This window comes from Balaenoptera musculus, chromosome 12 (genome assembly GCF_009873245.2).
Source record: "Balaenoptera musculus isolate JJ_BM4_2016_0621 chromosome 12, mBalMus1.pri.v3, whole genome shotgun sequence".
In the NCBI taxonomy this organism is placed as follows: domain Eukaryota; kingdom Metazoa; phylum Chordata; class Mammalia; order Artiodactyla; family Balaenopteridae; genus Balaenoptera; species Balaenoptera musculus.
In genome coordinates, this window is record NC_045796.1 from 16,445,405 (window position 1) to 16,458,159 (window position 12,755).

At 39.9% G+C, this 12,755-nt stretch overlaps 1 protein-coding gene across 7 annotated transcripts in view; it reads left to right on the top strand.

Moving 5' to 3' along the window:
* LRP11 (LDL receptor related protein 11) overlaps positions 1–12,755 on the top strand; it is a 60,987-nt gene that overhangs the window by 34,971 nt on the left and 13,261 nt on the right. For 3 of the 7 annotated variants that reach the window (XR_005022204.1, XM_036871960.1, XM_036871961.1), the window contains exon 6: positions 4,569–4,664. Coding sequence is in view for 6 of the 7 variants with exons in the window: in XM_036871960.1 (XP_036727855.1) it covers positions 4,569–4,664 (96 nt within the window). In the remaining variant the exon portion in view is untranslated. Of the gene's footprint in view, positions 1–4,568; positions 4,665–5,245; positions 5,315–5,366; positions 5,401–6,578; positions 8,722–8,759; positions 10,686–12,755 lie in introns of those variants that run through there. The other 4 variants (XM_036871959.1, XM_036871962.1, XM_036871963.1 and 1 more) reach the window with 4 other exon arrangements.

Below are 12,755 nucleotides of genomic sequence, written 5' to 3' on the forward strand. Positions count from 1 at the left end.
CGTGTTGCTGCAAATGGCATTATTTTGTTCTTTTTTATGGCTGAGTAGTATTCCATTGTATATATGTACTACATCTTCTTTATCCATTCATCTGTCGATGGACATATACGTTGCTTCCATGTCTTGGCTACTGTGAATAGTGCTGCTATGAACATAGGGGTGCACGTATCTTTTTGAATTGTAGTTTTGTCCGGATATATGCCCAGGAGTGGGATTGCTGGATCATATGGTAATTCTATTTTTAGTTTTCTGAGGAACCTCCAGAGTGTTTTCCATAGTGGCTGCACCAACTTACATTCCTACCAACAGTGTAGGAGGGTTCCCTTTTCTCCACACCCTCTCCAGCATTTGTTATTTTTTGGCTATTCTGACTGGTGTGAGTTGGTACCTCATTGTAGTTTTGATTTGCATTTCTCTAATAATTAACGATGTTGAGCATCTTTTCATGTGCCTCTTGGCCATCTGTATATACGGCCAGTGATCTTGATGTTACTATCACAAAAAGATTTCGAGTCACTGAAGGCTCAGGTGATGGTTAGCATTTTTTAGCAATAAAGTATTTTTTATTAAGGTATGTACATTGATTTTTTAGATATGTGCTTTCGTACACTTAATAGACTACAGTATAGTGTAAAAACAACTTTTATATGCACTAGGAAACCAAAAAATTCATGTGACTTAGTTTATTGCAGTAGTCTGGAACTGAACCCATAATATATTCGGGGTATGATTGTATTTTATATTTTTCCATTGGATGAAAGACAAGCCAGTTAATCTTCTGAAAAGAATTGGAGACTGGTACATTTTGGTGTTTTTATTTCTGGCTCATTATTTTTAAAAAATTAAACATGAGTTCTCAGCCATGTGATCTTTCCACTTCCAAATTTATCACTGGTGACAGTACTCACTGAGTGCCTGTCACTGTCCACTCCTGTGGTCTTTACAGCAACCTAGTGATGTGTTCAGATCGTTATCCACATCTTTAGATGAAGACAGTGAGGCACAGAGGGTTTCAGACCTCAGACAAGGTCACACAGCTAGTAAATGATGAAGCCAGGATTTAACTTAACAGTCTAATACCAGCCCCAGCGGGAGGACGGCTTGTGCAGCAAGCCTTGCTGTGTGCTCGAGGACCTTCTCTCTTAGCTACAGAGCCAGGAAGCAGCTACAGCTCCATTGAGCCCTGCTTGTATGTACTTTCTGTTAGGGCATTAGAAACACAGAAGAAAGAGATCCATGAGCACTGGAGTAGTTGGGTTGGCTACTTGTAGAGCTGTACTATGACTTTCTGGGCCCTAGGCACTTCATGGGCCCCTTCCTCCATTTAAAAAAAAAAATATATATATATATATATATATATATATATATATATAAACACACACACACATATATACGTATATGTATGTGTGTGTGTGTGTAAAATTACTGTGTTCGTATAGAGATGAATATGACACCGGCTGGATTCACTATTATATATTTATTATTATTATATTCCTGTTTTTTGTGATTTTCTTTTTTTTTTTTTTTTTGGCTGCACTGCCCTTGGCAGTGAAAGTGCAGAGTCCTAACCACTGGACTACCAGGGACTTTCCTGGTTTTTGTGATTTTAAAAGAAATTAAAGGGAATTCCCTGGCGATCCAATGGTTAGAACTCGGCACTTTCACTGCCGTGGCCTGGCTTCAGTACCTGGTCAGGGAACTAAGATCCTGCAAGCCTCGCATCGTGGCCAAAAAAAAAAAAAAAGGAAAGAAAAGAAATTAAAACCTTTTTGTGGGCCCCTAAAAGTAAAAGTACCATGGGCTCTGAGCTCTGTGCCCACTGTGCCTAGGGGACAGGTGAGCCCTGGCTTTGTGATGGTTGTAGGCGTTCAGTCATGCGCCAAGGTATGGGTAGAAAGAACCTGAATAAGTGGAAAGCCAAGGTTTCAATTAATGGCATGAGCACCTGGAATTGGGAATGAAAATTGCTTAAGCAGGGTACCCCAGCTGCCCAAACTGATGAGTGCTTGTCGGGAAGAGAAGGCAACATGGAGAGCCTTGACGATTTGACCAAGGGTTCTTGCACAGGCTGAGTCAAAAAGGATAATAACAGAATTTAGCGACTTCAGTACCCAAAGCTAGTTGAGAAGGAACAGTACCATCCATGATAAAGCTTTCATCCACCCATGACAAAATGAGAAAAGTAAGCACAATGTAATGAGTTTTTTATAAGGCTAAATTTATTCAGTTTAAAGAACTGTCCTTTTTATGTATTAAATCCTTCATGATTTGGGCTTTTAGACATATCCTTACTTTACAATGAAGTGAAGGTGATAGCCTTAGTAAATGGTCATTTCTTTTAATGTCTTTACTTGGCAAAATTAAAAATTGACAACCCTAAATTGGCCCCCAAAATTACTTTGAATTTTCATTGGTCCACAAAATCCGAAGGTGTTGAAAACACCTTGCCATGTGGACAAGAGCCTAACTTTACTATGGCCCCAGTGCTACAGCAGCCCTGTCATTTAGATTCAATATTCCCTGTCCCCATCTTACTGGGACACAGGTATCCACAGCCTCAGGTGACAATCACTTTCCTTCATGGACTGAGAAGCCCAGCCACTAATAGCAGTTACCTGGCTGTCTCTTCCCCCTTTGGTTCCTCGATGGTCACAGTCTTCTTTTACAGTCTCACCCTGGATGTTCCTCTTCTTTTTCCTCCCCTCCCTGTTTGGGAGGGAGTGGGGTTTCCACCACTACAGTAAAGTAGACAAGGGTAGAATTCAATTTGAAAGATACGTCTGGTTCTCTAGCATACAGGAAATTGCTTATGCCTTACTCATCTCTCTCCTCGTTGGGCTCGAGTTTACGAAGGAAGCCCAAATTATCGGCTATATTTAGGCTGGCACGCATGGTCTTTTAGAGGCACAGTAGAATGCAGTGAACCTGCTGTGGCCTTGGCCGAGAGAGGCAAACATGGGCTGATCTAACTGCACTGATGCTGAGTGAGTGGGATGAGTAGCCTTTGCAGACACACTCCAGTAGGAATGTCTGAAAGCAGAAAGGCCAGGGAGGAGGCTCTGGCAGTTCCCGAGGCATAGGTGGTGGAGACCTAAGGCTGCGTGCGGCCCAGAGGCGGAGAAGAGGTTTGCTTGCTGTGGTGACTGATAGCATGAAGGGCTGAGTGAAAAGGAGCATTAAGGATGCCTTAATGAAATAAAGGTATTGACAGCCCCTTCGGTTTAACAGCATTAGCACGTGACTGCAGTGATCATTTTAAATCATTGCTTTTTCTGGCTCTAGTAGGTATCTGGAATAACTTCGCAGTTTTCCATTTTGCAGTTGATTTTGTGATCCTTAGTGAATTCATGTATACTTCTTATTACAAATTACCAAGGAATTTTAGGTACTACGTTTTTCTTTTTTTTAATTTTTATTTATTTATTTATTTATTTATTTATGGCTGTGTTGGGTCCTCGTTTCTGTGCGAGGGCTTCCTCTAGCTGCGGCAAGCGGGGGCCACTCTTCATCGTGGTGCGCGGGCCTCTCACTGTCGCGGCCTCTCTTGTTGCGGAGCACAGGCTCCAGATGCGCAGGCTCAGTAATTGTGGCTCACGGGCTTAGTCGCTCCGCGGCATGCGGGATCTTCCCAGACCAGGGCTCGAACCCGTGTCCCCCGCATTGGCAGGCAGACTCTCAACCACTGTGCCACCAGGGAAGCCCTAGGTACTACTTTTGAATAGTCTTATTTTAGTTGCAGGTGTTATGAACATTTCTGTTGATGCCAAATGAGTAAAGAAGCTTTAATTTTTTTTTGTTTGTTTCTTCATAAAATTCCTCATGTCAGCAGATCACTTCCAGTTCATTTCCATTAAGCAATATATTTTGCAAAAATCTCACTTGAAATTAAACTACAGCCTGAGGGTAACTCCTTAATTACCATACTGTCAATATAATAAGCACACAAATGCTATGAATTCCTAGATGGCAAATAGTAGAATGACACAGCCATGGCTCATCAGAACCTGAGATAAAAATCCTGAGATTTGATCTTTCTTTATATTTGCTCTCAGTAGTATAACTGAATAGAACAGTTAAACAGTTAACAGGCTGTCATTAAATCAGAAGTGCTGGTTTCCACCAACAAGCAGTTAGACACACCTGAGTTTAAATTTCAGCCCTATGATCCACTGACTACTTGAATGAACCCGGGTAAGTGCTGAGCCTCTCTGAGTCTGACCAGAAAAAAATGCAGCTATTAATGCCTGCCAAGCAGCGTTGAGGTAAGAAAGTGAAGTAGCATGTCTGAGTGCCTTGTGTATGCTCACCGTTCATTTTCTAAAGAAAAACGTTTCTGGACTGTTTCTGCATTCCATGGCATAAAGTCCAAGACTACCCTTGACTTCTCTAGCTGAAGTCTTTCCTTCCTTCTCTGGGTCGGGGAGGGAGTTCTGGGACAGTGTGCTTTTTCCCCCATCTCTGTCCAGTGGTTTTAAGTCCATCCTTAAAAAATAAATAAGGATCTATTTTCTTGTCTGTTCCCTGAAGTTTCTGATGTACCTTCAATATGTTTTATTTATTTTCCACAGATAGTGGTTCCTCAGGGAAGCACAGAAAAGAGGAAAATTATATTTTTGAGTCAAAGAGCAATCGAGGAGGAGGGGAACACCCAGCCCCAGAAGCAGGTAAACGTTTACCTTGGAAATTCATTGCAGAGTAGAAACATTTACAGAACCACATATCCTGTAGCTGAGGTTATTAGATGAATCTGCAAGAGTTTATGATAAGAACAGGGATCTATAGGTCAGAAGAACTAGTATATTCTCATCTCCTATATCATACTTCATCCTGGGACTCTTGAACTAGTATCTTCACATCTTTGGACCTCAGCTTCCTCTTCTATAAGTTGATTGGACTGGATAATCACTACAGTCCCTTTCAGGTGTAACATTGTGTGGAACGAGTGATACTCAGGACATAGTGGTTAAGAACCAGATGCCAAGGTTCAAATCCTTCGTCCATCACTAACTCGATGACCTTGGGCAGGTTATCTTCTCTCTCTGGATCTCAATTTCCTCATTGGTCGATGAACATAATAACTATACCTGCCTCACAGAGCTGTTAGGGAGAATAAATGGGACAGTCATTATAGAGCATTTAGCATATTGCTTGGCTCATGCAATAAGCCATATGAATGATGGCTATTGTGATTGTTATTTGTGATCAACAAGGGCAGAGGTCTTAGAGTACCCAGTTCTCTCTCCAGGTGCTCCAGTGACAAAGACGGAAGACAACAGGAATGGGGAAAGGGTGTAGGTGGTACAGGGGATATTTAGTAAGTGGAAGAAGAATACTGTAATTTCATAATTTTGGTTATTTTTAACTAGAAAGAAAATACTTTCAAGATAGTCCTGTAGAAAGGTAAGTTTTAATCCTAAATCTCACAAGCTAATTAGTAAAAGAAAATTTAGGAGAACAAAATATGATTATTAAGCTATGGATCTAAACATTGAGAAAACTTTCTTTTTACCCTAGGAGTAGTCTTCTTAAATAATAGATAGCTAAAATAACCCAGGTATCAAGTACCTAGATGCTGGCCTGCTGGACTTAGCCTGTCCCAGGATGTTTGAATAAAAACACCCATCCCCTGTCGACATACAGAGAGAACCGGGCCTGCCCCTTACCCCCATGCCCAGATGTATCCAGAGAGCCTCAGTTCTGATTGCCCGGTGCCTGTCCTAATTGTTACATATTTGAGTGTCACTCCCAGTTTTAGGAACAGAATGCCGAATTCATCCCCTTAGCTGGTTTCTAAGAAAACTATCGTGATGTGTTTTAGAAGGGGTTGGGAAATTTTAAATCTCAAATTACCTAAACTAAAAACACTGAAGAAACTATGCCAACTGAGTATTTAAAAGTCAAGAATAATTTTCAGTATCCTAGCAAGTACTTTATGGGAGACTTCATCTCCTTTGTCATCAAAGCATTAATCAGGAATCAGATTTGACAGTTCAGCAACCTCATATCTGACTTTGGCAAACAGAAAATTCCCCTAGATTGTATGCGGTTTTATTGTTGCCATAGCTACCTCTGAGCCCCAGACTTGGGACTGGGGTCTTCAGCCACAGCTCTCTTCCCCTGCAGCCTAAATGCTGGTGTTTTTAACAAGTTGCGCGCACTTAGAAGGGCAGCCTCTAATCATTTTCCTACCCTGAACAAGCAGAACTGGGGCTGGGTATTGGGTTCCAGTTGGTAAGAAATGGTTTGGGGTTCCCAGGGTTTCTTTGGGGGTTGACCAAAGTCTCTTTTTTTGCCCAATTCCTTTGTAACATATCCATCTTCTGTGGCTAGTACAGGAAGATGCAGGGGGAACTGGCACCCTCAGGTCCAAACTTAGCCCTTTCAAAACTCCTTTCCTCAAGGTCGCCATTAGGAAACTGGAATGTATGTGCCAGCTCTAGAATCAAATTATAGACTGCTGGCTTATCACAGATTTTTATCTTTCATAATTCTCTATGGGAATACTGGCCTCACCCAAAAGACTGTCTTGTACCAAGAGTCACTAATGCAACTTCCTCATCCCACCCTCCTGAACCCAGACTGAACTCTCAGACTGTTCCTGAGAATCTTCTTCAGGAGTTTTACCTAGGATTCCACAGATAAACCAGAGGTTGAAATGCCATTAGTACGTACTCAGCTCCAGGCCCTCTTGTCTTGGAGAGAAGGCCAGCTATACCTGGGACTGGTTTTAAGCTCAGAAAATCAAAGCTATTAGGAGTGAACTTCATCAGTTACTTACCCCCAAATGTAAACACCTGTCGGTACCCACCCTCTCTTCTTTTCCTCCAGCACTTGAAGGAAAAGGTGTCCCCTCTTTCCAAGGTCAGTCTCTCCCCCTGACCTTGATGCAGCTCCTTATCTCCTCGTCTGTTTCTCCATCATTTATTAACTCCCAGTGTTTATAATCTCTACTGGTTCATTCCCCTAGACGCATTCAGATCTCTAAAAACATATAAAAAACAAAACAGCATCCCTCAGCCTTCAATCTCCCTGTAAATGAATTCCCAGTTGCTAAGTGCAGCGGCCTCTCCAGGCTTCACCTCATTTGACCTCTCCTTAGGATTTGATTCCGCTGACCACTTTCCTCTTGAAATAGCCTCGTCCCTCTGCTTCCAGGACTCGCTTCTCTGTTGGTTGCCGACCATTTCTCTGACCTTGCTCTTCCTGTGTGCCTTGGTTCTCCTCCTTGTCCGCCCTCTGAAATGTTGGTGCTCCCTGGGGCCTTGTCCCTGGCCCCCTTCTCCCTTCCTCTCTGGCGGTCTCACCCACTTTCGTCCCTGCAACCATCACCTTAACGCTGAAGGTCCCCACATGTTCAGGCCCAAATCATCGAAGAGCCTAGAGAAAATTCTACCTGGGTTGGCTGTCGGCATCTCAATTTGAAACTGTCGAAAAATAATCTCCCTCACCCACCCCAAGCAAGCTCCATCATACATCTAAGTCACTTGAGCAAAAATCCTAGGAACGAGATACATGGACCACTCCTTTTTATATCTGTACTTTGTATATAATTCTACCATAGTAACTGTAATACTTTATTGTATCTTTTCATGTAAATGTCTGTCTACCCAGACTTGAAGTCATTAAAAAACAATCTCATTTAACTTTTGGAGAAGTGGTATACCATAGTAGTTCTGGAACAGTACTGTCTGGGGCCATATCCTGACACTTCCATACTGAGAGAAATCAAGTCACTTAATTCTCAATGCTTAGTGCCCTCATTTGTAAAATGGGGATAATAAAAGTACGAACTCATATGGTGGTTGTGAGAATTAAACTACTTAATCTATAAAGCGCTCTTTATTATCTTTGATTACCAGTGTCAGGCACATGGCTGTTAATTTATGCAAAATGAATAAGTAAATGAAAGAAAATGTTATGAAATCAGCTTATGCAATGGAGGTTTTTGCTCCTGTAGTTCGACCAGTTGGCAAGACCCCTGTAGCTAAAAATAGTTCCACCATATCATCTCCAAGCCTGGCCTGACTACAGAGCAGATCAGACTAAGAATAGACCCTGCTGAGCTTGATAAGAAAGAAAGACTGATCTGGGGTACACACTGTTCCTTCCAGACTCCTGAAGGAGGAGTAAAAGCTGCTTTTAGTCTAGGTGTCTAGGATCAATCCCACAGGGAAGAAAACCTATGAAGGAGAACTAGAGATTTTTTTTCCTCAAGTTTTCAATAATGGTTCTACTGGCTGAGAGTAGGTTCTCTGGATTTAGGAAACAAAAATTTCTTAAAGCCCTAACCAGAGCAAAAAATCAGGAGTTAGTCCATACTTATTTTAATGGTGAATGATCATGTATGAATCCATAGATGTAAGCTATGACTGCAATGAAGATATTTCCTATGGTCACAATGTCTTTACAGTTGTCTATTTACAGAATGTCTATTACAGTTGGATATAAGGGTAATCTGACTGCAACGTTTGTACCCACTGATGGCATATAAATTTTATAGGAACCGGGTACACAATTTGGTTTTAAGGAACTCTTCGTTTGAGACCTAGACCTGCAACTTACAAGCTATGTGCTCTTAGGCCAATTACTTAATCTTTCTGCACCTCAGTTAATCTGCAAAATGGAGGTAATATAAGTACCTACTTGAGTTGTTCAGATTAAATAAAACAGTGCATGCACAGTGCTTATCATATAGTGGATTGTGGCTGTTATTGGTATTAACCACTGACCTACCCTGTTCATTTCCGACCTTTGCACAGGTGCAGTGCTACCCCTGGCCCTGGGTTTGGCTATCACTGCTTTGCTGCTTCTCATGGTTGCTTGTCGACTACGGCTGGTGAAACAGAAACTTAAAAAGGCTCGTCCCATTACATCTGAGGAGTCTGACTACCTCATAAATGGGATGTATCTATAATAAGTGTAATTTAAATAGCTGAGGGCAAGGACATGTTTCACTTATAATTTGTATATATTTTGGGTTCTGATATTTATAACCTCTTCTGTTTTTTGTTTTGTTTTGGTTTTAACCTCTTCTGTTTAACTAAGGAAACTACTGAAAACGCTGAAGAGTCTGCAAATACTAAACCTTTGTTTTTATTTATTGATTTTCCTTGGGAAGTATGTGAAATATTTTGAAATTTAGAGAGGAGTCCATATGATTAAAGACTTTTACAAATCTAATTCTGATTTACATAAGCTATCCCTAAAAACAGAAATTTGCAATTAGCCAAGGCAGAAAACTCAGAGTCTCTAGAGGTTCCTGAGAAAGGCAGTGTTAACTCTTTACTTTCTAGAAGCCAGCCATTGGCACTTTATACCACCCCACTTCCCTTGTCCTGTGGCCCTCCCATTTCTCACTTTAAGCTTCCAGTGTTCTCCTTTTTCTTCTCCTCTTCAAAACCTATTATTTCTGAGGACGGAGCTCAAGTGAGTGTACATCTTCAATGAGATGTTATCCACGGCAGGAATATCTAAGTTATAAACCTAATGAACAGGTCAATAAGGCCTAGGGAAGGTGAATATGAGTTCTTCCCAATGCCTGACATCGTGTCATGTAGGTGGCTCCTTCACTCTCCGAAAGGAGAGTGACTCAGACTTTGAATTACCAATAGCTCTAACATGGTCATGGAAGCAGAGAACCTGGCAGGTCAAAAATTTTAACAGAAACCTAGCTGAGGGAAAAATGAGCAAGGAGGATGATTAGTTCTTGTATCTGCTCAACACTGCTCGATGGTCCAGAACACAGCAGCTCATTTATATAGTCACTGGTTTTCAGCATTAGTATGTGTTGATGGAAGAAAAAAACTGCATTCAAATTGAAAAACAGAACACTGAATGGATTTCTGGGTACAGCTTTTGTAAAAATGTCACGTGTTTAAGTATCAGCGGTTCTTCCATTCAGTGGAGTGATGCAGTTTTTCCGTTATTTATTTAATGCTCTAAAATGTTATAATGTGCACACAGCTAGTGCCAGGCTTATGTACTCCCAGAGCATAAGGGGGTTTTGCACAAATTCATCTTTACAGAAAACCAGCGTCTAGCTTAGCATCTTTTACCTTTTAATCTGTAGGATTTTAAAGGCATATTATTTCCACCATTGCTTAATGCTGGGACTATGCACATTCTAGAAATTATTCTACTGAGAGGAATGTATAATGTGATGTTCCTATTCACATAATAGGTTTTTTGTTTTTTTTACCATAAGTGGCAAATCTTTTAAAATACTTGAAAACCCTCTAGAAAACTATTTTTAGACTGGACCTGATGTAAGCTGTTCCTTTAGCAAAGACTTAATTTGGGTCAGAGATATACATTAACAAATGATAGCTAGTTCTAGGAAAACAAAGAAATTGGTTATTTTTATTTCCTAAGAAACTCAAGCATGAATTTTAGAATTGAGCAAAGATTTAAATTTCTCCTTAAGGAGTTTAGAGAAATGACTGTGTGAATGAACTTAAGATGTCTGTACTCTATATGTGATGCTGTGCAGTTTGTTTTTATATAGAAGGATGTCACCTATAGCCATATCCAATAAAATAAAAACTGATGAGGCATGCATCTTTCAGCACGTCTTTTATACATGAAGAAACTAAACACAATTTAGTATTGCTATGGTGTTGAAACACTTGATAAAAGATGTCCCATATCTATGTGTACAATATTCTTTAATAAATTTTATTATATTCCTAAGCCTTTCTTACAACTTTTAATATAATCATAGCTGCTAGTACAGATGGTCCCTGGCTTACGTTGCTTCGACTTACATTTTTTTTTTTACTTCACGATGGTGCAAAAGTGATACATTCAGTAGAAACCATACTTGGAATTTTGAATTTGGATTTTTTCCTGGGCTAGTGATGTGCTTACTGTACATCCTCTCTCGTGATGCTGGACAGTGGCAGCATAGGTCTTTTTCCCTAGAAAATATCCTTTTCACTATTGATTTAAAGCTGATACAATAGTGTTAACAGGGAAATTCTGCAGGCTCTTTGATCCATAAGGTAATTTCTAGGCAAAATCCTGACAGGATAATCACCTAAAAATTAAAATGAACAAATAATGCTGGCAAAACAAATTACTCAGTGTGATGCAGTCCTTTAAAGGGCACAGTAAAAAGTGTTCAGGGCATGGAATTCAAATACAAACGTCCTCAGCTGCCCTAGGCCCTTGGACTGCTGCCTCTTATGCTTAAGGTGCCCTCAGTATTGCCGTCACCTGCCCTTTGGCCACAAGTGTTATTCTGTGATGCCCATCCTGATGGCACACTCCACCCAAGTGAGAATGAGTTCTTGAGACCCAGCAGCCGTAGAACTTCCTCTCACGTTAGGAAAGAAAAAGGAAAGGAAAGGAGGGAAAGGGAAGAGAAGAACAGGAAAAGGGAAAGAGAGAATGAGGAAGAGGGGAGGGTTTCACTGGCCCAGCACAGCACTCCGGCACTAAGGCGAGGGAGCACTTGTCAGAGTCCTGGCCCCAGCAACACAAAGTCAGTTAAAAAGATAAAGCCTAAAGTGGGGAACCAGCAACTACCGCTGTAGCGATGATATGAGAAGGGTTAAACAAAAGGAAATTATCAGACTTTTTTTCCTTTTTAGTACATTATAATTCATAAACACAAACTTCCTTGGGCCCCATGGGCCAGCCAGTTGTCTTCAAGCAGGATTTTTTTAGTGGCACTCTATTTGGACCACCCTTTCAGTACAACAGGGACAAAATATTGTCATCTTCCTGGAAAGTGGTAGGAGAAATTGAGACAGGAAACTGAAAGCTGATTAGAACTTGTTTGTTTTACTGAATATAGTTCTTTAAGAACACAGTAAGCTGTAGGAAATGATTTATACCCTGAAAGAATTTTACTACTTACCTAAGTTATTAGCCTTTTGAACCCATTTAGAACATTTAAAAAATAACCCATATTTGTTATTTCATTTGCAATACTAGTTTTCAATTACCATAGTCATGAGTTATTTTAGTGCTATACCAAACTATTAGAAAATTTGTTAACGTTTAGCTGAAAATCAGAAATGGCTACCTCTCTAACGAAACAAAATTAAAGGACCTTTATTCCTTGCTGACAATCAGATGCCAAGAATACCTTCAAAGAATTCATGAGTATTATTATTTTACAATGTTATTGTATTTTAAAATACATTGAATTTTTAAGATGCTTTAGTATAAGTAGCTTGTAGTCAATTTAAAAGTGTAATCAACTTTTTTTTTTGAACAACGCAGATTTCAAAAATTAGGGCAATGGGATTTAAAATATTTGTACAATGTTAATGTATACTTTTAACCCAAATGTCATTTTTAAATACTACTTGGGAAAGGGTTGAAGCCCTCGTTAGAAAATAGAATTCTTAATTTAATTCTTAATTGAGAGCTTGATTTGGCTTTAATAAAATCAAATCTGTAAAAATCACCTTGTTTCAACAGGACCTCGCTAGGCTGGAACTTTTAAAAATGTTTTTATTGTTGTCCTTCATATTATGTAAAGAAGTCCTTCTAATAAGGAAAAATGAAATGCTAAAATATTTTAGAAATTATGAATACTAAAGATTAAAGAGACATTTCTTCTCTCTGACCAGAACATATATTAATTCAATTCTTTTCAAGAGAAAAGTTCATAGATAGAATTAAATTCATTATTTCCATCTTTACCCATTTATTGATGCTCCCCTAAAATCCATTCCGCTTTATTTAACATTTAAAAAAAAAATTTTTTTTTTTTTTTGCCACGCCACGCAGCATGCAGGATCTTA